At 40.6% G+C, this 24,041-nt stretch overlaps 1 protein-coding gene across 1 annotated transcript; it reads left to right on the forward strand.

The window, feature by feature from the left end:
• Window positions 1-250: 250 nt before the first annotated feature.
• LOC113831970 (zinc finger protein with KRAB and SCAN domains 2-like) lies at window positions 251-17,343 on the forward strand. Its single transcript, XM_035441637.1, has 7 exons — window positions 251-649; window positions 1,446-1,632; window positions 3,283-3,353; window positions 3,717-3,847; window positions 7,761-8,446; window positions 12,830-13,321; window positions 16,421-17,343. Exons 1-7 carry the CDS (start codon window positions 251-253, stop codon window positions 17,341-17,343), a joined length of 2,889 nt encoding a protein of 962 aa, XP_035297528.1.
• The last annotated feature ends 6,698 nt before the right edge of the window (window positions 17,344-24,041 follow it).

The following is a 24,041-nucleotide window of genomic DNA, read 5'->3' on the forward strand; positions in this document are numbered from 1 at the left end:
CCTCATGGGAGGGGGCACATCTTGACTGGAGAAGAGAGCAGGTTTGCAGACTTTTGGGGGTGGGTGCCCATTCACCTTTTCAAGATCCTAATAAAAATTTGATTAATCAGCCTGGAGGCCCTTGTTCCAGCTGATATACTGTCTTTTATCTCCCTCCAGTCCCATATTTCCAAAGGCATTTACCTAGGGGGCCCTCGGAAGCGTCTCTGGGCCCTTACTTGGAGCTAGACCTTTTGGCCCTGGTTGGGTCATGGCAACAGTCCTGGACCCTCAGGTGGACGTGGAAGTTGAGGAGTGCCTCATAATGAAAGTGGAAAAGGACTCAGAGTGGACATCGGAGCCCATTCTGGACCAGTCAGGCAGCACTGAATGTGAGTCCTTTCGTAAATGCTTCAGACAGTTCTGTTATGAGGATGTGACGGGACCCCATGAAGCTTTCAGTCAACTCTGGGAACTCTGCTGCCGGTGGTTGAAGCCAGAAATGCGTTCCAAGGAGCAGATCCTCGAGCAGCTGGTAATTGAACAGTTTCTCACCATTCTGCCGGAGAAGATTCAGGCTTGGGCACAGAAGCAGTGTCCAGAAAGTGGAGAGGAGGCGGTGGCCCTGGTAGTTCATTTGGAGAAAGAGACCAGAAGATTGAGAAAACAGGTGAGAGAGAATTTTGAATGAAGGGGATGGGGAAAGCAGGTAGGCAGGGCTACACTGCTGGAAGAAAACAAGAGCTCATTATAGAAATAAATGGGACTAAAAAATGCATAAGTTGAATCCCCCTAAAAGCACATTTTATTTCATAGTAAACGGAGGGGAGAATTTTGGTTGAACTATTATCTTGCAAATTAAACTAAAATTATGCCATTTGTTCTAATCCTTGGTATGTTTCTACCAAAACCATATAGACAATATTAAATAGTTAATGCCTCAAAGGGTTTGTCTTTGGCGGGAGGGAGAGAATCCTCTCTAATCCTTTACTATTCCATTCATTGTCTTGTGAAGTACTCTTGGTACCATGGTCCTGGGCACTCATCCAGCTTAACTGCCAGATCGTCATTTTTTGGTGTCCTTGGATGCTGTTACAGTTATTTCAACACCCTTTTGTTAGCCTCATGAAATCCTGCAGTGATTGCCAGGTTTGTAGTTTCATCTTGCACAGGATGTGTTTGGGAGTTGATTTTACAAGTTTTCAGTTAACTAGTGTTCTGATTAGTTCTCTGTGCACCTGATAGATAACAAGGTCTTTTGTAGTAATGACCGCCCCCCGTTAAAAAAATACAGATAAAGAGTGTTCTGTTCCCTTATTCCCAAACTACTGTGAGCCAATTTCAGTCCATAGAGACTTCATTCCTTCTCAGTTCTTTTGTCCTTTAATGCCCTTGTGGGGAGCATTTCACCCTGAGTAGCAGTTCTTTTCTCCAGTTCCCTCTATGATGTTGACTTTATTTTGCAGGTCAGTAGTCCCCTACATTCAGAGAAGCAAGCCCCATCTGGAACTGTGTGGGAAGTAGCTGACTTTGAGCCAGAGCAACTGGAGACCCAGCACAGGGTTGTTTCTCAGGAAGAAGCTGTAAGCCTCCTCTCAGGATACCAGGAACAACTGAACCAAAAACGAGAGCACAGGCCATTACCTAAGAATGGTAAGAAGGACTCAAGGTGCACCCAGATCAGAGACTGTGTAGGTTTACACTGTGGCTTGCTCAGTGTAGGTCCCTTTGGTACCCATTTGAAAAATAAATTGAATACTTGGGAAGAAAATTTTCATCTGCTTCAAGAGTCAGGGATATGTGCTACCAAAATAAAATAGGATCATAAAGATGGAAATTGGGGAAACTTAGATTGTCCAGGACAGCTGTGAATCTTGGTCAGCTATTTTAATATCTCTGTTCAACATTCAGTTTGTGCCTTTAGTCATGCAATGTGTGTATTTGCTCTCCACTGACAACAAACAGCTTGAAAAACTGTTGAGAAATGGAAACAAGGTATTTTTAATTCCAAAACTTGACTCACAAGATAAGGCATCCCAGAATGGTACCTGAGAAGCATAAAAGGTGAGACTTCTCAAACAAGGGACATGAGCAGTTAGCTGGTGTCCAAACAAGGGCAGGATCTAGCTGTCCTCTATATGAACACAAATCAGATAGAAGGGAAAAAGCTAGCCAGGCGTTGGTGGCACACGCCTTTAATCCCAGCACTGGGGAGGCAGAGGCAGTCAGGTTTCTGTGAGTTCCAGGCCAGCCTGGTCTATAGAGCGAGTTCCAGGACAACCTCCAAAGCAATACAGAGAAACCCTGTCTCAGGAAAAAAAGGGGGGGGCTGTCTGTCTCTTCCAGTCCAGTTACCTTTCCATCTCCTAAAGTGTGACTTCGTCCCAGACCAGCAGAGAGGTGTGGAAGGATCCTGTCTAAAGACTTAATTAATTTCTTGTCTGCCCCCACACTGTGATCTTGGGCTAGAAGAAGCAAGCAGACCTGAGTTCATAACCCAGCTCTCCCCATATTTTATTTTTGTGGCCTTAGTCAGGTTATTTCTTATTTAGGGTTTCTGTTGCTGTGATAAAACACTATGACCAGAAGCAACTCAGAGAGGAAAGGGTTTATTTCACTTACACTTACACATCAAAGGAAGTCAGAACAGGAACTCAAACAGGACAGGTACCAGGAGGCAGGAGCTGATGCAGAGGCCATGGAGGATGCTGCTTACTGGCTAGCTCATCATGGCTTGCTAGGCCTGCTTTCTTATACCATCTATGCCCACCTGCCCAGATGTAACACTATCCACAATGGGCTGGACCCTCCAGATCAGTCATTAATCAAGAAAATACCCCCACAGGCTTGTCCACAGGCCAGTCTAGCAGTGGAGGGGGTGCATTTTCTCAATACAGGTTTCCTCTTCCCAAATGACTCTAGCTTATGTCAAGTTTAGATTTAAAAAAAAATAGCCAGCACATCTGGCTTCTCTTGGTAATGTCAGAAATGATAAGTCTCACACTGAAGCAATAGCTAAAGCCAAGCATAGGTGTGCCTTTCAGTGGAACCCACCATCTCCAGTTCCCAGTCCCAGCCCTCTCTTCATGCACTTTACCTGCTTGTTCCTGAAGCACTTGAGTTGTGAGCCCAGCATTAAAATAAGGTAGATTTGGGCATTGCTCTGAACTCATTGAAAAAAATCATCCATTCCTATCTGTACATTTCAATATGCTCCCATTTCTTAAAAAGTAGAGGCAGCATGAATTAAAGGATTAAAGTTCAGAGTACTACATACCATAATTGTTTCTTCTCTTTTTCTAGCTCACTCTTCTCTCTGGGTTCCTGTCACTAGTGATGAGTGGGACACTGTAGATCAGGAGGTCACAACCCAGGTAATTTACTCCCAGGTTAATTGTAATTGTTCTCCCTGGCCTTCCTTCTAGGGAATTCAGACACAGTTATTTCCCATGCTTTTACTTGTTTACACTTCTTCCAAAGAAATTTCCCCTCAATTTCTTTTCCAGAAGAAGTTAGACTCAGTCTTCTCAGTAGTGGAACTCCTTGCTGGATCAGTTCTCTTACCTTATCTCATCCTAATTCTTTGCTGTATCTCCCATTTAACTTGACACTGGATACATTCATGTTTCCTTGACTCAGTTCTTCTTTAGGGCCCTTCTCTGCTTCACTCATGGCTGTTCATCCTTTGAAGACCTTTTAAGTGGTCTTGGTAGTCACTGGCATTAGTGTTGTTACAGGAACCAGTGAAAGATGTTCACACAGTGAGAAGCTTTTCCTACAAAAAGGGTGTGCATCAGATTCCTACTCACAGAGATCTCTACCATGGAATCAGGAAAGAGAGTGCAGAGAACATGGTTTCCCTGGGTAAGTATTCTTTCCTTTACAAATAAAAGACAGGCAGATTTCTTATATTTTAATTCCTACTGGTGATAAATAGTTGTAAATGTTAGTGATTAAAGCAGTGATTCTCAACCTGTGGGTCAAGACTCCTTTGGCAAACTTCTTTCTCCAGACAGTATATACATTACAATTCATAACAGTAGCAAAATTACAGTTATGAAATAGCAACCAAAATAATTTTATGGTTGGGAGTAGCCACCGCATGAAGAACTGTATTAAAGGGTCACAGCATTAGAAAGGTTGAGAAACACTAGCCTAAAGGATCTCCATGGATTGTGTAATGTAATTATTTGTGTGTTCCCTTTACTTACTTATGTACTCTTTCCAGAAAAAAATATAGTAATACTTATAACGTTCCTGTGCTGGTCCTGGGCCCTTCCCCATGTGTCCAGGGCCAGAGTGTAACCCTTCACGTGGGATGGGTTCTCAAAGTCCCTTCTTGCACCAGGGAAAAATACTAATCCACTACCAGAGACTCCCTAGAGTGCAGAGGCCTCTTTACATGTTCAGGGGTCTGGATCAGTCTTGTACTGGCCTCCCCGACAGCATCTGGGGTCGATGTGCTCTCCCTTGTTCAGGCCAACTGTTCCTGTGGGTTTCTCCAACCTGGTACAGACCCCTTCGCTCTTCATTCCTCCCTCTCTTCAACTAAATTCCCGATTTCAGCTCAGTGTATATCTGTGGATGTCTGTCTCTGCTTCCATCAGCCACTGGATGGGGGCTCTAGGATGGCATAAAGAGAAGTCATCAATCTCATTTTAGGGGAAAGGCTTTTAGGTTATCCTCTCCACCATTGCCTGAATTGTCAGATCGTGTCATCCTTGTAGGTCTCCATCCCTGGTTCCAGATCTCTTCTCGGACCTATAGTGGCTCCCTCTGATATGGTATCTCTCATCCTGCCCTCTCTCCTCTATTCTTCCCCCAACTCAATATTTCTGATAGAGCACACCTTTAATCCCAGCACTAAGGAGGCAGAGGAAGATGGATCTCTATGAGTTTGAGGTCAGCCTGTCTACAGAGTGGGTTCCAGGATGGTTAGGGAGGGCTACCCAGAGAATCCCTGTCTCAAAAAAAAAAAAGTGAACTCACTGATCATTTTTCCACTTCATGGAAAAGAAAGTAGATTGTGGTTCCTTTGGAGGGAAAGCTATTTCATATGTGTCACACCAGGATGCTAAATTACAAGGTTAATATACCCTACTCTTAATCTCTTTAAGCAAAAACAATTTCACATTGTTTATTTAGTATGTCTTCACCAAAGTTTTTATTTGAATATTTGTTTTTCTGCCAGATTTTTTCCAACTTATTATTATATAATTGGCAAATAAAATTTTATGTAATTAAAATGTGAAATTTTATTATTTTATACACATAGTACAGTAGTGACCACAATTAATACATCCATCACCTCACATAATTAGCAAGAAGGATACTTAAAATCTACTGTCAGCCAGTGATAGGTATGAAGTACATTATTCTAAGCTATAGGCATCATTAGATCCCCACAGTGTATCCTGCTTATAGCTACAATATGTTTTTTATATTTGTTCATATTGGCCACCTCAAACACTGGAAACCACTGTTCTGTTCATCTATATATTGAAGTTTTTTTAAGATTTCACTTAAAAGTTGAGATAGTATAATAATGTTTGTCTTTCACTATCTGGCTGATTTCATTTGATATAATACACGCTGAGTCCAAGATATCTAAAAAATTTTAGATATAAAAAGGTTTTCATTCTTTCTATAGTTTTCTTTTCTGTGCTACATTTTATAGATTTTCACATATCCTTTCTTTTCATTTTTATTTCATGTGTGTGAGTATTTTGCTTACATGTATGCCTAGTGCCCAGGGAGGCCAGAAGAAGGTATCAGATACCCTGGAACTGTAATTATAGACAGTTGTGAGCCACCATGCATGTGTTAGGAATCAAGCCCAAGTCCTCTGGAAGAGCAGCCATTTTCAAATATTCTTTATTCATCCATTGATAAATATTTTGGATTTTTTCTATACCTTAGGTTTTGTAAATTATGTTCCAGTGAATGTCAGAGTGCTGGTGCCTCAACCGTAATTTGGTTTCCTTTACAAATATATCTAGAAGTGGGAGAGATGGGACACATGATAGTTGTTCCAGCTAACTTTTCAAGTTCATTTTTCAAGTCACATCCATACTGGTTTTCACAATGGCTGGATGAGTTTACATTCCCACCAGAAATGCATAGGGTTCACTTTCTATACATCCCCACCAGCACTTACTATCTTTTACATTCTTGATGCTAACCATTCTAACAGATGTGAAGTAATAACCCATTATGATTTTGATTTGCTTTTCCCTGTTAGGGATGTTGAGTGCCTTTACATGAACATGTCAGTCATTTGCACATCAGATTCTTTGCCCATTTTTTATCAGGTGTTTTTCTATGAATTGTATGACTCCTTGTACATTTTAGATTTTAGCCTCTTACAATATATATGGTTGTAAGTATTTTCCCCTGTACTGCTGGCTATTTCTTTACTTTGTTGATTATTTTCCTTGCTGTGCTGGAACTTTTATTCTGCTTTCGTTGCATAAAAAACAAAAATTCCGAGATAGGGGTCAATTACCTTTTTCCCCTATGCTTTCTTCTAGGAATTTTATGGTTCCAGGCCCTGTGTTCAGGTCTTATATATGTATATGGGTGGGGAGGGTTGTGTGTATATAAAGGCCAGTGGTCAATGACTGGTGTCCTCCTCCACCATATTTTTGGGGGCATGGTCTCTCATTTGCCTGCTGCTGTGCTCCATGCCATGATAGCCATGGACTCTAACTCTCTGGGTTGGTGTCTGTGATGCTGGAGCAGTAGCTGGGAGTTTATATCCTGGAGATCCTTCTGCTTGGATTACAACCACATGTCACCAAGCCTGCCCTTCTCATGGATGTTGAAGCTCAAACTCAGGTCCTTATGCTTTCATAGCAAACACTTTAGCAACTGAACATCCTCCCCAGCCTCACGTGTAGGTATTTAATATATTTCAAGTTAATCATTCTAGTTTACTTTCTCTGTTTTATGACAATACCAGACTGATTAGCTTAATAAAAATTCTTTAGTTCTCTAATAGCCCCAGTTGTTTGCTTGCATGTGTGCAAGCGTGTGTGTGTGTGTGTGTGTGTGTGTGTGTGTGTGTGTGTGTGTGTGTACGCGCGTGCGTGCGTGCGTGCATGTGTATGTATGTTGAGACAAGAAAGAATGTTGAGAACATATATAAATAAAGGAAACAAATGCTAAGCTAGCTAGCTGTGGTACATCCTAGTCCTTGGGAATCCTAAGCAGAAGGATTGTTGTGAATTTGAAGCCATCAGTCTACAGTTTGATACAGTATCATCCAAAAGAAAGAGTCAAGCTGGGCATTGGTGGCACACACCTTTAATCCCAGCACTCAGGAGGCAGAGGCAGGTGTATCTCTGTGAATTCAAGACCAGCCTGGTCTACAAGAGCTAGTTCCTGGACAGCCTCCAAAGCCACAGAGAAACCCTGTCTCAAAAAACCAAAAGAAAGAAAGAAAGGAAGGAAGGAAGGAAGGAAGGAAGGAAGGAAGGAAGGAAGGAAGGAAGAAAGAAAGAAAGAAAGGAAGAAAGGAAGAAAGAAAGTCAAAACTAATTCCTTAAGGACATTCCTGAAAGAATTGGCTAGATGGAAGCAGTATATACCTGAGAGTAAAATATCATTTCTAGATTTCTGTGCCAAAGATGTCATGTAAAGAACTACAGTGTTCATGGTCCTGGCTGGGGAAGGGTGTGGTATAAACAAGTAGTCCAGGAGAGCATATTTCAACAGGAGATGGGGTCTGTAGTAATGACATCTGTGCCTACTGTGAAATATGTTTCTCTTACTGTAGGAAGCACTGTGTCTACATCTAACAAGACAGCCCAGTTGGAGCAAAGAAAGGAACCGTGGACTGTAGGTCTACATTCCTCAAATAAGAGGAATAGTGTCCTGCGAAGCAACTGCATCAAAGAGAAATCAGTGTGTGCTGTTCAAACCCCAGCAAGAAATTCAGGGAAAGTGTGGAGAGAGCAGCAACAATGGGGTTTAGAAGATGAAAAAATTGCAGGTGTGCACTGGAGCTATGAAGAAACCAAGACTTTTCTTGCAATTCTCAAGGAATCTCGCTTTTATGAAACACTTCAGGCTTGTCCCCGAAATAGCCAGGTATATGGTGCTGTGGCTGAATGGTTGCGAGAATGTGGCTTCCTCCGAACACCAGAGCAGTGCCGGACCAAGTTCAAAAGTCTTCAGAAAAGTTATCGAAAAGTAAGAAATGGCCACATGCTAGAACCCTGTGCCTTCTTTGAGGACATGGATGCCTTGTTAAACCCTACAGCCCATACTTCATCTACTGATAAGCCAAAGTCTGTGATCTCTCTCCCCAGACTAAAGAGAATTGGTGTTAGTGCTAAAGAACAGGTCAGTTTGACGGAAGAGGAGGATGAAGGTGCTGAAGACTCGGATGGCGATGAAATGGGCATTGAGTTTATACGAAAGTCTGAAGTGCGTGCTGCCCCTGTTTTGTTTCAAAACCTAAGTGGTAAGAATTGTGATTTTTTTCTTGGTGTGAAGATAGAAGTTTGTTCCTGTGAAGAAAGTAGTAGATTAGACTAGTCCTGGGGAGATTTGTCACACTCCATGCTGCTTTCACTGTGATGTTACTCTGCAACTAAAAGGGCACTTGGGTGTTTGTTGCTGCCCCAGGCACAGCCTGATTAACAGCTCTGGGGAGGCTGCAGGCTCTTATTAAAGCTAGAGCTAAGCATGGTTTTTAAATATTTGGTGGTCAGAGTAGACAGATGACTCAGTGGATAAGAGTACAGACTGCTCTTGAAAAGGATCCACGTTCAGTCCCCAGCATCCACGTGGCAGCTCATAACCATCTGTAACTCCAGTTCCAGTGAACCAACACCCTTTTCTGGCCTCTAGGCACTAGGCACACAAATGCAGCCTATCATGTATATACATATAATAAATCCTATTTATTATAGCCCTTCCTATGGAAGAAAGGTAAATGGAGCTAAGGAGTTCTAAGTGGCTAATATTATTTGAAGATTAGTATAATCAGTTATATTAGATTGTAATAAATGAAGGATGCCTTATTAGTCCATACAGTATAGCAATAACAGTGGAAAAAAGTTGATAAAATGAGATCTAAACTTGTTCTGCCTAACTTAAAAGGCAAGAAAGGAGAGTAAACAGAACACAAAACATTGAGTCACATAAAAGCAATAGTAAGCCGGGCCTGGTGGCACACAGCTGCAATCCCAGAACTTGGGAAGCAGAAACATCAAGAGTTTGAGGTCAGCCTGGACCATATAGCCAAACCCCTTCTCTAAATAAATAAATACAGAAATAAGATGCCTTGGTTACTTTTCTGTTACTATGAAGAGATACCATGACCAAGACAACTTACAAAAGAGTTTGTTGGGATTCACAGTTTCAGTCTATTAGAGTCCATGACCATCATGACAGGGAGCATGGCAGCAGTCAAGCAGTCATGGTGCCGGAGCAGTAGCTGAGATCTTACATCTTTATCAGCAAGCAGAAGGCAGAGAGAAAGTCCTCACACTAAATGGGAAAGGTGTGGGCTTCTAGAATCTCAAAGCCTTCCCCAATGACATGCCTTCTCTAACACTGCCATACCTTCTAACCCTTGCCAAACAGTTCTACTAGCCAGGGACCATGCATTCAAATATATGAGCCTATGGGGACCATTCTCATTCAAACTACCTTATCCCACTCCCAAGCCCCCATAGGTTTGTTGCCATATAATAAAATGCATTTAGACCAACTTCAAAAGTCCTTATAATCTTTCGGTCTCAAGAGTGTTTAAAAGTCCAGAGTCTCTTCTGAGAGTCAAGGCAGTCTCTTAATTGTAACCACCTGTAAAATAAAAAAACACATTACATACTTCCAACATAGAATACCACAGAATACATATTACCATTCTTATAAGGAGAAATGGAGGCATAGTGAGGAAATACTGGATCAAAGCAAGATCAGAACCCAGCAAGGCAAACTCCCAGTCTTATAGTTATGTGTCCAATGTCAAAAGCCTTTGATGGCTTTTCCCTTCCAGCTTTGCTAACTGTAACACACTCTCTCTTTTGAGCTGGTTTCACTCCCTGTATGAAGCTCTCCCTGAAAACAACCCATGGCTTTGGTACCTCCAGCATCCTGGGGTCTCCAACACAATCCAGGCTTCACATTCACAGCTTCACACAGTGACTTTTCTGAACCTCCATACAAGGACTCCCTGTCACATACCTATTCCTAATGGCTTTCCTTAACTGGGGATGGAGATTCCACAGCCCCTTTACTACTGTATCCTTTATGACTGTAAAGCCAGAATCATGTGGCTGAAGTTGCCAAGTAAGTACTGCTGCAAGCTTGAGATGGAGTCTGGCCCTCTCCTTAAATTATATTTGCATAAGGTTTGATTTGTTGCTTTTATTTGTTGAATAAGCTTTCCTTTGTTTTAGGAGAAGAAAATTCCTTGGCATTTCCTTTTTACAAATTGGGAACATAACTGAATGGGGTGTCGTCCTGAGGACACTGTTTTTTATTACATTTCACACCAGACCTGTCCTTAAAGTTCTCATCTCTTTGAACACAAGACTTGGCTCCAGAATTAAATTTCCTGTTGCTCTTCTCTTCTCAAATTGTACAATTTGTATTTCTTTTTGCCCCACTTGCTCTTTTTCATCATAGACCTGCATAAGAGTCATCACTAATAACCACATAATACATTAAGTATTAGACTGTCCTAAAGTCTCCTCTGCCAGTGAATAGTCCAAAACTTTTCAGTTATCCTTATGCAGATTCTCAGGACAAGAGCAAACAGCAGCCACATTCTTTGCCAAAATATCTTAAGAATTGTTTCTAGCCCAATGGTCTCTAGCTAGTAATTGTTCCCCTCTGAAACCTCTTGAGCCAAGCCTTCATGATATACATAGCTCTCAACACACTACTGCCTTCCATGTTCCTACAAGGATGGCCCATTAAACCCCACGTACAGCAGCATCAACCACTTCCCTAGTCCAAAGCCTTCCACATTTCTTCAAAAAGCCAGCATGGTCAGAACTATCATATCAGTAGTACCCTGCTCCTGATACTAACTTCCCGCTTAATTCCTCCAACTGGGATCCAGGCATTCACTGTGGAAGCCTATGGGAGCCATTCTCATTCTTGTAGAAATAAATCTAAATATATCACTAATTACAAATTTACTAAACCAAGATTAACACACTAAAATAAAAAACTACACACTTATAATAAATGCAACCTATATAGAAGACAGGCATTAAATTAAAAGGAGCCTAGGCCTGATGCCGCAAACCTGTAATCCTAGCACTCAGGACCTGACAGGAAGATTGTAAGTTTGAGAGCAGCAGCTTGAGCTATAGAGCAAGATCTTGTTTAAAAAAAAAAAAAAAAGATACACCATGCAAATCTGTTGCATATTTAGGGACCAAGACACACACAATTAAGCAACCAGTTAGTAACTATTTGACAGTAGTGTATCATGTAACAATACTGGGCTTCAATTTTCTCCTGTGGAATATATGACTAAGAAATCACAGTGTCATTCTGGTGTTCAGCAGGACATAACAGGTGATAGTACTCTTAAAAGGCTAAAATGTAACCCTGTTATTACCGATGTCTTTCCTAATCCATTGTAATAAAAATGATAAATCCATCGATAGAATGGAAAAATAAATCAGGTGTGTTCATGAGGGGAAGTGCCTAAAACAAGCAGATCTGCTGACAAATGGGAGTATTGTCATGCATATACAGGTATTTACCAATCTGAAAATCAGAAAACATGAGGGTAAGGCTCTTGGGTATGATCTCAAGTGTAGGAGTCAAATGATGGGACTAGAAGTATCCAGTAAAATTGAGGCTAGATACTACTTTTTCCAAAACAAATAAATGTTTAACAAACTACTGAGAAAAGTTGTATTCTGCTGTCTGACATAGAGTTTATACTGTCTCTGAAGTTAGAAGACTGGATGAGTTTTCAGACTCAGAACTACTTGGACATAGCTTTTATTCTCAAGGAACACTAGTAAAAGAAGTAACAGATTTCAGGCTGTTCTTTTGGGGTTTAATCCATTGTTCTGACCTACTTGAAAAAGACACTTCTAGGTGGCTAAGTCCTTCAGTTAGTCTCCATAGCAATGGCAGTGTGGGAGACTACACTTAATCTTCCAAGTAGACTCTGGTTCTTTTGGAATTTTTCCTATTCATTTGAAAATTTATGACTGTGCAGCTAGAGTCTTTGTATCCAGAAACACAGCATCTCACTTTTTCTAGTTATTTTAATGTCATTGAATAAAGAATTACAAATTTTTTAACAGACTTCACTGATTTTTACAAAGCTTGTTTCTGGATATTCCATATTTCCTGTTGCTGCCATGATTAGAACTTTAATTATAATTTTCTTTGTCCTTGAGAAGTTCATACATTATACAATGAAATTTGATCATGTCGTATCCACACTCCATTTCCTTCCAACTCACCCTAAGTCCCCATCCCAACTTCATGTCTTTCTTATCCTATCTATCTATCTATCTATCTATCTATCTATCTATCATCATGTTGCCCATGTGTGCATGGATGTGGGGCCATCCCCAAGGGTAACCTGCCAGTGGGAACACTCTCAGAAAAGAATAATTCTCCTTCCTCCAGAAGCAGTGAAGTGCTGCACACAAGCACACAGAATTTTGTCTGGCTGTGTAGGTCTTCAAGTAGCCATACCTTCTGTGAATTCATGAGTATACTAATCTATCATGTCCAAAAGATGGTGTTTCACAGTATTTCTCCCTGAATAGGACTTTTATACCATTACATTTTATAGAATGTGTAATAGAGAAGCCCCTGGCTCCTTATATAATTAAGCTTTATCCTTGAACGGCAGGTGTGCATTGGGGCTATGAAGAAACCAAGACCTTTCTTGATATCCTTCGTGAGACTCGGTTTTATGAAGCACTTCAAGCCTGTCATCGGAAAAGCAAATTGTATGGAGTCGTGGCTGAACAACTCAGAGAGTGTGGCTTTCTCCGGACACCAGAGCAATGCCGAACCAAGTTCAAAAGCCTTCAGAAGAGTTACCGAAAAGTGAAGAACGGCCATGTACTGGAGTCCTGTGCATTTTACAAGGAGATGGATGCCCTCATTAACTGCCGTACATCTGCCCTTTCCACCAACACCTCAGAAGAAATTCCATCATTCTCAAGGCAAGAAAGAGGACATATTGTGGTTGAAACCCAAGAGCCTACAATTTGGGAACCTGAGGAGACCTCACAGGAAGCAGTGTTAGAAGACTCTGGTACTGAGAGAATGAGTGATGAGGAAATTATAGAAGAGCCAGAATTCCAAGAACCTACAGGTCTACCACAAAGCCCAGCTGGTAAGGGTCAGTGGAGCTTTTGGTCGAAGTGAGGAGAAAATGTGACTCCCTGAAAATTCAGTCCATGTGGCATATAGCTCATGCATATTTATTCACTCAGAGATATTTGAATAGTATTGGCTGTTAGAGAACAGGGAATTAGAACTGAGTACAATGGGTCCTATTCTTGTGGTACTTCCCTTACAAGGAGGAGCTAAGCTGCTCACATTCTGTTGGCTCAGACTTTGGGACTTTAGCCTTGTCTTGGTGGACAGTGTTTTGTTTCTGGAAATGCTATAGAGTGGAATATGAGATTCTACCTTTAAAAAAAAAAAAACTTGGAGGAAGAAGGTCAGTAAGCTCAAATCAGAAGCATCTCACTGTTGTGTGGTGTGTATGAGGAAAGGGATAGGCAGGGATAAAAGATAAGAGACTTTGCCCTGGTCCTGAGCTCAGCAGCCCGCTTCTCTTGCTCACTGGCTGTCCTCACTAGCATCTAACTGCCAGCTCAAGCATTAAATGTAACTAAAACCCCACAGGTGTCCTTTAAAGATCATTTTAACGGCTGTTCACTGAGCATTTACATCCCCGCAGATGGCATGGCTTGCTAAGTAGACTGCCTGCCCCTGCTTTCATTGCCGTAAATAGCCATTATTGCAGTTTTGTCTTTCTCTATTTCTTGCCTAGATTATAAAAGTCTCAAAACCAGATTTTCTCAACCATACTTTTTAAGAGTGGAGGGTCCCGAGAGAGAGAAAGGTCCCAACTGTAACCCAGGCTGGTCTGGAATTCATATCCTCTTTCCTCCACTTCTTGAGTTCTGGGATTGCAGGCATGCTCCATCCTTCCTAGCCTCTCACCCATGTTTTGATTAAGCCATCTTTAATCTGGGTTCATCCTAGCATTCAAGGCATCTGTGCTGGTATTTTCTTTCTCTATACTTCCTTGAAACAAAACTACTTGCTGTGTTCTACATGGCTCCTTAAGCTCTCTCATATCTAATCCATGGTTCATGATCCCTCCCCAACCACCCACACCTTCGACATATTCAGCTCTACACATCTGTGTATCCAAATTTTTCAACTCCCACACTTTGCCTTATGGTACCAAACACTTTTATGTCATAAAACCAACCTCCCAGTTAGCAGTAAACTCCTGGAGGATGGGAGCACTGTCTTTCTGTAGCCACAGGATACGTCAGAATGTGAGGCATTTCACGCTGATTTCTTGAAGCCAGTGTGTCTGGTTTGCCTGAATTAGTTGTACAGGCTCATTAAAAAGAATTACTGTCCAGATACAGCAGAGCAAGGACTTCATACATACAATGTCTGGTAATATTTATATGAGAAATCGTAAAGAATAAGTCCAGCAAGGTGATGGTGGTGCACAGCACTAGGGAGGCAGCAGCAGGCAGATCTCTTAAGTTCAAGATCAACCTGATCTACAGAGTGTGTTCCAGGACAGCCAGGGATACACAGAGAAACCCTGCCTCAAAAAACAAAACACAAAAGAGTGAGTCCAATATAACTTCTTTCTTTCTTTTGGGGGGCTTTTTGTTTTCCTTTTTTTGAGACAGGGTTTCTCTGTGTAGCTTTGGAGCCTATCCTGGCACTTGCTCTGTAGACCAGGCTGGCCTCAAACTCACAGAGAGATAAACCTGCCTCTGCCTTCCAAGTGCTGGGATTAAAGGCAAGCACCACCAACACCCAGCTAGAACTTCTTTGTTTAAATGTTACTTATTCATTTTTCTGTGTGGGGGTATTTTGCCTTCACATATGTATGAGTACCATGTGTGTGCCTGGTGTCCACTGAGGCCAGAAGAGGGTGTCAGATCCCTGGAAGTAGAGTTACAGATAATTGTGAGCTGTAAACCCTAGTCTTCTGGAAAAGCAACCCAAGTCCCTAACTGTCCTTAAGTCATGTCTCCAGTCCCAACTTTGTTTTTAATAACTGTAAAAATAGTCCCTGTAAATATTGTTTTTAGGTGACCTCCAGAATGTAATCAAATTATCAGTTACTGTCTGAGTCAACTAATAGGCTTGATTTCCTCTAAATCCCAGAACAATGTTAAATCTAATAATAGAATCTCAAAAGGAGTACTAATTGAAAATAACATTATTGTGCCTTCTTATATAAATTAAAGAATGACTGTTGACTGCCGTTGTCTTCCCCACCCATGCCATAGCTAGCAGTTTCACTGAATGTGTGGAAGGGGAGTCATGCTGACACCTACAAGTAGGAACAAGATGGTATAGTACATGCTTAATTACAAGGGTTTTGGAAATCAAACCTAGCCCAAGATATTCAGCCTGTGAAATATTTATGGATGACAATAATATGTCTTTTAGAATTTGCATCAATGTAGTCAGGGTAGAGAGCAGGAAGTATATGGGAATAGAGATGAAACTGGATTAGTCATAAAGATAAGTAAAATAGTTCATGGTAGTTCTTTATACATACTCACTGTTCATTCTACTCTGTATGTGAATTTCCCATAATTAAAATTTAATAACAAAAACACAATTAAATGACAAGGATGTTGCTAGAACCAAACTATGTCATTCCAATCTTCTGGCTCTTCACTATGCCATGCTTCTACCACAAAGAAGCTAAATCCAAGATTTACCTTCTAGTAAGTGGGGTGTATTGAAAATCTAGCTTTGGAAACAGTAAAAAGTATTTTTATTATTGTGGCCCATGAGGTAACCAGAAAAACAAGATACAAGATAATATTGGAAAAATAGTACTCTAGGCTAGAACCCGGCTAGCTATTGAAGAATTTAAAAGTATCTTGAGGAATTTGGGGTTGTTCTTTAGAGTTTATTCAAATGAGGTATAGTGCAATATTTTAGTATAGATGTGAAAGAGTAAAAGCAGGATGAATTATATCTTCAAGAAGGTAAACCAAGTTGTTGCTAAGTTTACAAGGGTATAGATGGAGAATGATAGGTTGGGCAGAAATTCAGTTTGAAAAAATTCTGAGGACCAACATGGTAGCAAATGTCAATTCACAGTGTGTGGCCATAAATATTAGAGGATCATATAACCATTGTAAGCATGATTAATTATCTTTGTTAATATTGGAGTATTGTGAAATTTTACTGTCTTTTCCTTTTCCAGATTTTGAAATTGGAAATAGTATTAAGGAGGACCCAACACAGGTAATATTTAAGGACAAAGAGCCCCATGGGGCATTAATAGAAAAGTCTAAAAGATTTGTTTCACAGAATACCAACCCCAGTAAATATTATAAAAGGGAATGCATCTCAGGAAGACAATGGGAAAACCTTCAAGGAATTAGACAGGGAAAACTGATGTCTCAACCTAGAGATATGGGGAAGGCCACAGTGCATCAGAGGCCTTTCATGGGGAGGAAACCATACAGACTTCTCAAATATGGAGAAAACTTTGGAAGGAGTACCCGTCTTATGTGCAGGGTGACCCACCAGAAAGAGAACCCTTACAAGTGTGGTGTCTGTGGGAAGTGCTTTGGTAGAAGCAGGAGCCTAATCAGACACCAAAGAATCCACACAGGGGAAAAGCCTTTCAAATGTCCTGATTGTGGGAAAAGCTTTAATGACTCCTCAAATTTTGGAGCCCACCAGAGAATCCACACTGGAGAGAAGCCGTATAGATGCGGGGAGTGTGGAAAATGCTTCAGTCAGAGCTCAAGCCTTATCATCCATCAGAGAACCCACACTGGTGAGAAGCCCTATCAGTGTGGAGAGTGTGGGAAAAGCTTCACCAACAGTTCTCACTTCAGTGCCCACCGCAGAGTCCATACTGGAGAGAATCCCTACAAATGTGGGGACTGTGAAAAGAGCTTCTATAACTGTGCAAGACTTCGAGAACACCAGCGAATCCACACTGGAGAGAAACCCTACACATGTGCCCAGTGTGGCAAACATTTCAGTAAAATCTCTTTCCTCACCAAACACCGGGAAGTCCACATGAGAGAAAAGCTACTGCCATACTCTCCCTCTGGGTACTCACCAGAAAATCTACTAAGAGGGAAGAGTGATGAGTTCAGGAAGGCCTTTTGACAATGAGCTTCTTTTACCGCATGCCCCGTTAGCCATCTTATCCTACTCCCACTCTTGGAAGCAATCTTTTCTTAGCTATAAATTGCAGTTCCCAATACAGGCCTGAGAATATAAATAAGCTAGATCTTTTCATCTGTTCTCACCTCATGTTCTAACATGCTAGGTCTGCCTCTCTCCTGTGAGTAAAGTGAGATAATAAGTTTTTTTTTGAGTTCAGAATAAAATTCTCATTAGAATGTTGAGGCTAAAGCTGTTGTCCAGAAACTTTCAAAACTCTTGCACATGGTGAGAGTTCTTTTCAAATATATGAATGGTGAAAGTTTTATAATGTTATCACCCATATGAGACCTTGGCAACAACTTGACAATGGATTTTTATATCTGGGTAGAACTTAGAGGTTTGACCAGAACTATATAAGATCTATCTTTGTTTTGAGGGTATAAAATGAGAGTAAAAGTTTTATAGTTTTCTTCAGAAGTCTTTATCAAAGAGTTAACCCTAATTCCCTGTGTTGCTACTGAAGTCGTGTTGCTAATACATTATCCTCTACCAAGAGAAGCACTTACTCACCCTTCATCTCCCTTTCTGTTCCTGAAGACTTAACTCCAGTGACTGCTGCTTCTCCAGGGACAAATGATTCTTCTGGTGTTCCTCACAAGTCTATACTTACCTCTTAATTGTTTTAGGTGCTGTAGTCTATTTTTTCTAGACTACCTTAACCCACTCAGATGGGAGAAGATGCATATTAGTGCTGTCTCATTAAGAAAAAATCAGATTTCAAAGTCTAGTTCTACCCAAACACTTCTCTGACTCTTAACCTAAAGCAAGACCTACTGATATGTTGGCATATTCCGAACTGCCTAGCTCTACATGTCAATGTAATATAATAGTATTCTAAAAGTTTAAGATTGTAAGGAAGAAGGATATGAGACCTTAAATATTTAGTGGACTCTTTAGGCCTGCTTTAGATCAAAGAGCTACCTCAGTCCAGACTACATTTCCAGGGTTGACTGTTACACATACTAGCCTCTGGTTCTGAAGCTTCTAGTTCCTGTTTGCAGGATCATAAACCTGACTATAGAGCCCTAAATAATTACACAGCTCTATGATTCACTCAGTGAAAGTAGAACTATTTATAAACTTCCACTCTAAAGTACCACCTTATTTTCCCTGTTTCCCTGTTCATTGGGGGTGGGGTGGAATGTCTTTGATAATCCCCTGTATTAATCAGGTAAATATTGTCAGAAAGTTTCTGGTGGGAAAATAGTTAACTCATATAGAATTAAAAATGAAATTCAGGAATTTGATCTTCCCAAACCAGTTACTTGAAGATGAGGCCTGTGGATTCATACCTTTAATACATAGGTAACTCAGTGTAGCTTTGCTTTGGGGAGGAAGAAGTCCAAGTATAGCGAAAGGAAAACCATAGTCAGAGCTCTTACTAGGTTGTTCTCCTATCAGTGCTCTCTTGTTTGAAAACATCTGGAGATGATATTTTTATGTGAGTATATCTGAATCTTTTGAGACCCGTTCAACAAAGTATCAAAGACACTAGAAAGAAAAGCGCTCTATGGTACCAACGTAGGGTGTAGCCTGTTGGAAGGCAAGTGACTCAGGTAAATGCTAACTGTTTGCGATGTGTGTTTGTTGGAAATGTTATAATTGTTGACACCTCAGTAGCTTATTTCCTATGTATTGTCTGAATTAGAGACTTCTAATGGTACATTCAGCTTCATGTTGGTACTGTGCCTAGACCAGTAAGATTGTGTGGTGCCAGTGGGTTTGTGCTTATAATTATGTAGATGTTCTGAAATCCAGCTCTAGGAAAGATGCACATTAGTATAAATTGCCACTTAGTAATGTGTACACAGGATTGATACTTACATGGAAGCATGATTCAGAAAGTAGATGACTTGTTCACCAATACTTATGTACTGTTATATAGAAGACCATGCTCTAACCAGAGAAAGGGACACAAAAATGATGGGGGCCATGGTGGCTTGCTCCAGCAAGGAAGTGTTACAGCAGAAGATAATCTAATAAGTCCATGGTGATGTGGAAGGTCAGTCACCCCACCTGAAGGAACTGCAGTCACATCCTGAAGACCTTCTCTAAATTGCAAATAGAAAACCCGTTTGAGCTGCACTTTTTGGCACATTTTCCAAGCAACAGGAAAGATCCAAGGCCTGTGTTCTCCACCATGACAAAGTGATTGTCTCTTTTGTCTAAGATACAGCTAGGTAGGTTTGGGTTCCCCTACCCTTAACCCTAATCACAAACAATCTGTTAGGATGTGTGAATCTAGTGGGCCTTTTCTCAGTTCTCAAGAAACAGGTCTTCTGCCATCTTAGACCAAGGTGCTTATGTGTTTCTCTTTTGTCAGCTGACTTGTGACAAAGTTAGAATGAGTGATGGCATTCTGAGGATTACATCTTTATCACCTCTGTAATGATCCACAGATCTCAATACCAAGGACTTCAAGGAGAAAAACAGGTTGTTGTTTTTTTTATCTTAGAAACACTGTGATTTTTATAACTTGCTGTTTTCTCCCTCATTGCTCTGGGTGCTGGAAAGCTCAACAGAACAGTTCACCTCAGCCAACTACCTATACCTATTTATTTTACTCTGTCACATTTCTTTGGAGATTGTTCAGATCCTATTTTTGAACAATGGTATGTGTGTAAACAGATTCTTTATTTTCTGGCATTCTGTCAAAGACATTTTAGAAACTGTATTTCCTTCCTAGGTTTTCATTAATTTCCACAAATACCTTGCTAATTCTTACTAATGATTTTGTCACATATTCAGCCTAACTCATTGATCTGGAAAGAAACATATGTTTTTGTAAAGAAGAAAACTCACACATTAAATAGATCAGGGCATCCTGCCACCAAGGAATGTGTATTAGACCAGAAGCCAAAAGAAAAGTTTAGTATTGTTACCACTTCCTGAATTTTATTGGATAAATCACAATTTCTCTTTCTGGGTAGTTAAACTTATTTGCCAAAATTGCAGGAGTGCTCATGTTCATGAAGCCATGGAGCATGGTAAAAATGAAAAATAGAAAGGCCAGACTTGTATTTTGACTACCCACTGTATGCCACCACCAGGCCATACTGAGTCCATCTCATGCTTTAAGATGGCAGAAATGCCATCCCAGCTTTCTCAGTAAGGAGAAAGGGCAAGCCACTTGTGTTCAGTACCAGGAAAGTCCTTCCCTCTTCTATCCCTGAGAGCCAAAGGTGGGTAGATAGAGTAAAGAAAATATCTTGTGAGTTTTGGTGCTCAGTGACAGGCAAGATTCGTGGATTAGGAAAACCCCAGTAGAAGGAGCAGCTGAGTCATTTGTGTGCTCCACAGCCTCCACCTCCACCTGAATGCATTCTAGGATCAAGTGTAAATGGACATCTGTCTTCATTTTGTATTAATTTTCATGTAGATGTCTTCTTGAAAGCTTGTATGTGAAATGTCTACAATAAATGGTTACCTTTGGTTTACTATAATTTAAAGGATGTCTTTATTTAATAAGTTCAAGATAACTGTTACTTGTAACTGGTAAAAAGAACTTGAGTTTCATGCCAGTTCACAGCTGCCCTCCATAGCCAGCAGAAAGGGACATACTGTGAATCCACAGTGCTTCTTGTACAACAGTCCTCCAACTGCCATTGCCATTATCCCAAATAATGGTTTGCTTTACTACAAGGCAAAATTGATGTTAGACAGGCATACTACATGTGCTTCTGACAAGACTTGCATGTCAGCCTAACTGGAAGGAATCCTAGCTGTCTCCTTAAAGCTACAGATGTAGAAAATGAAGGCTTATTCTCTTAGTATCTCCTGCTGGGCCTGAGGGGTAGATTAACATATAGCAGAAGAGCAAACAGAGCTTTATCTGTATGTGGGAGGGTCTTCCAGATAAAGGCCCAAAAAAAGTAACAAAGCCTGAGTGCTTGTCTACCAACCAGAAGAAACAGTAATGATTGCACAGCGTCATTAGGCTGGGACAGCCACAGGGAGGGAGACATGAGGTTTTAACAAGATCTGTGTAGAATTCTCTCAGCCCTAATTCCCCATCTCTCATCATGAGAACATTTCTTCTTGGTGAGGGGAGCATCTTTCACATAGGTACCTCTTCTGGAATAAGTGTCAGATTACTTATTCCCTCTTGCACTAGCTATTTTCCAAGTGCTTTTAGCCCAAAATACCCTATGTCAAAAGGGATGCTTTCCTTGGCGGTGGTAAGTTCTGTCATCCTTTACAGTATTACGCTTTTTTTAAATTTGGGGGATGGAATACAAGGTCTGTCTAGCCCCGGTTTACCTCAAACTCTTAATTCTCCCACCTCAGTCTAGTGTTGGAACTACAGGTGTATGCTACCAAACCCTTCACAGTGTTGCTCTTGACCACCGCTTTGATAGAAAGGAAAAGTTCTGTGGTTTCTATGAAGCTTTTCTCACCATAACAATCATGACCCTTGGCCTTAGAATCAATGCAGAAGATCGCTGCCTTGTGTGTGTATATTCTCAGTTGTACATTCAGAAAGCATAGGAAGAACAGTAAGATGGCTCAGTCCACCCACTAAACACAGAGTGGATTCCAGATTCCAGATAAAGGGTTCCTATCACTCCTATCACATGAATTTTCTTCCCTGAGACAGGGTTTCTCTGTGTAGCCCTGGCTGTCCTGGAACTCAGTCTTTAGACCAGGAGGGCCTCAACTCTCAGGGATTCACCTGCCTCTGCCTCCCAAGTGCTGGGATTAAAGGCGTGTACCACCACTACCATCCAGTTCACATGGATTTTATAACCAGTTTTGTGCTACAAACATCAATACTATCCAACAACTTTGAGAATTTTAATTGCTGAGTCACTACAGAGTGCCAATATCTGGACATAAAACACCGGTAAGCCAAATCCAAGAATACATCAGAGAAATCATCCACCATGACCAAGCAGGCTTCATCCCAGCGATGCAGAGATGGTTCAACATATGAAAATCCATCAATGTAAATAATCCATCATATAAACAAAATAAAGAAAGAAACCACATGATCATCTCATTAGATGCTGAAAAAGCCTTTGACAAATTTAATACTCTTTCATGATAAAGGTCCTGGAGAGAGCAGGGATACAAGGATCATACCTAAACATAATAAAAGCAATATACAGCAAGCCAACAGCCAACATCAAACTAACTGGAGAGAAACTCAAAGCAATCCCACTGAAATCAGGAACAAGACAAGGCTGTCCACTCCCTCCATATCTATTCAACATACTACTTGAAGTTCTAGCTAGAACATCAGTAAAATGACAAAAGGAGATCAAGGGGATACAAATTAGAAAAGAAAAATTCAAACCTTCACTATTTGCTGATTGTAAAAAGGAGTTCTTAATTGGTCTAAATAATAAAAACCCAGAATCAGATGTAGAGGAAAATGCTGAGAGATCATAGAAAAGAAGGTAGGAAGCCAAAGTCACCTTCACCTCCTTAGCTCTTCAGCAGACCAAAGAGTGAGTTCCTGTTTCTTCCCACTGATATGTTCTCTCCACCCAGCCATCTCACTTCCTGTCTGTCTGTACAGACCTCCGGACCTCTGTTGTTGGCTAGTGGCAAGCTCCATCCTATGATCTTCAGATGGGCTTTATTTGTACAAGCAAGATATTACCACAGCTGAAGATATAATAGTATACATAAGTGACCCCAAAAATTCTACCAGGGAACTATTACAATGAATAAACACCTTCAGTAAGATAGCAGAATTCAAGATTAACTCAAAAAAATCAGTAAACCTCATATATACGGATGATAAATGGGCAGAGAAAGAAATCAAAGAAACAACACCCTTTAGCATAGCCACAAATAACATAAAATATCTTGGGGTAACTCTAACCAAACAATTGAAAAACATGTATGACAAGAACTTAAATATTTGAAGAAAGAAATTGAAGAAGACATCAGAAAATGGAAAGATCTTCCATGTTCTTGGACAGGTAGGATTAACATAGTAAAAAATGGAAATCCTACCAAAAGCAGTCTACAGATTCAATGCAATACCCAGAAAAATTTTTCATAGACCTCAAAAGGACAATACTCAACTTCATATGGAAAAACAAAAAACCCAGGATAGCCAAAAACAATCCTGTACAATAAAGGATCATCTGAGGACACCACCATCCCTGACTGCAAGCTCTACTATAGAGCTACAGTAATGAAAGCAGCTTGGTATTGGCATAAAAACAGACAGGTGGACCAATGGAATTGAATCAAAGACCCTAATATCAACCCACACACCTATGAACACCTGATTTTTGACAAGCTAAAATTATACAATGGAAAAAAAGAAAACATCTTCAACAAATTGTGCTGGCATAACCAAATATGAAAATAGATCCATAGCTATCACCATGCACAAAACTCAAGTCCAAATGGATCAAAGACCTCAACATAAAACCAATCACACTGAACCTCATACGAGAGAAAGTGGGAAGTACCCTTGAATGCACTGGCACAGAAGACCATTTCCTAAATAGAACATCAGCAGCACAGACACTGAGAGCAACAATTAATAAATGGGACCTCCTGAAACTGAGAAGCTTCTGTAAGGAAAAGGACATGGTCAACAAGACAAAATGGCAGCCAACAGAATGGGAAAAGATCTTTACCAACCCCACATCTGACAGAAGGTTGATCACCAAAAT

Source organism: Cricetulus griseus, chromosome 3 (assembly GCF_003668045.3).
Source record: "Cricetulus griseus strain 17A/GY chromosome 3, alternate assembly CriGri-PICRH-1.0, whole genome shotgun sequence".
NCBI lineage: Eukaryota > Metazoa > Chordata > Mammalia > Rodentia > Cricetidae > Cricetulus > Cricetulus griseus.

Coding starts and splice junctions, on each gene's coding strand:
- LOC113831970 (XM_035441637.1), top strand. CDS start 251: ATGGCAACAGTCCTGGACCCTCAGGTGGACGTGGAAGTTGAGGAGTGC. Junction 3,354..3,716: donor ATCAGGAGGTCACAACCCAG/GTAATTTACTCC, acceptor GTGTTGTTACAG/GAACCAGTGAAAGATGTTCA. Junction 3,848..7,760: donor AACATGGTTTCCCTGGGTAA/GTATTCTTTCCT, acceptor TACTGTAGGAAG/CACTGTGTCTACATCTAACA.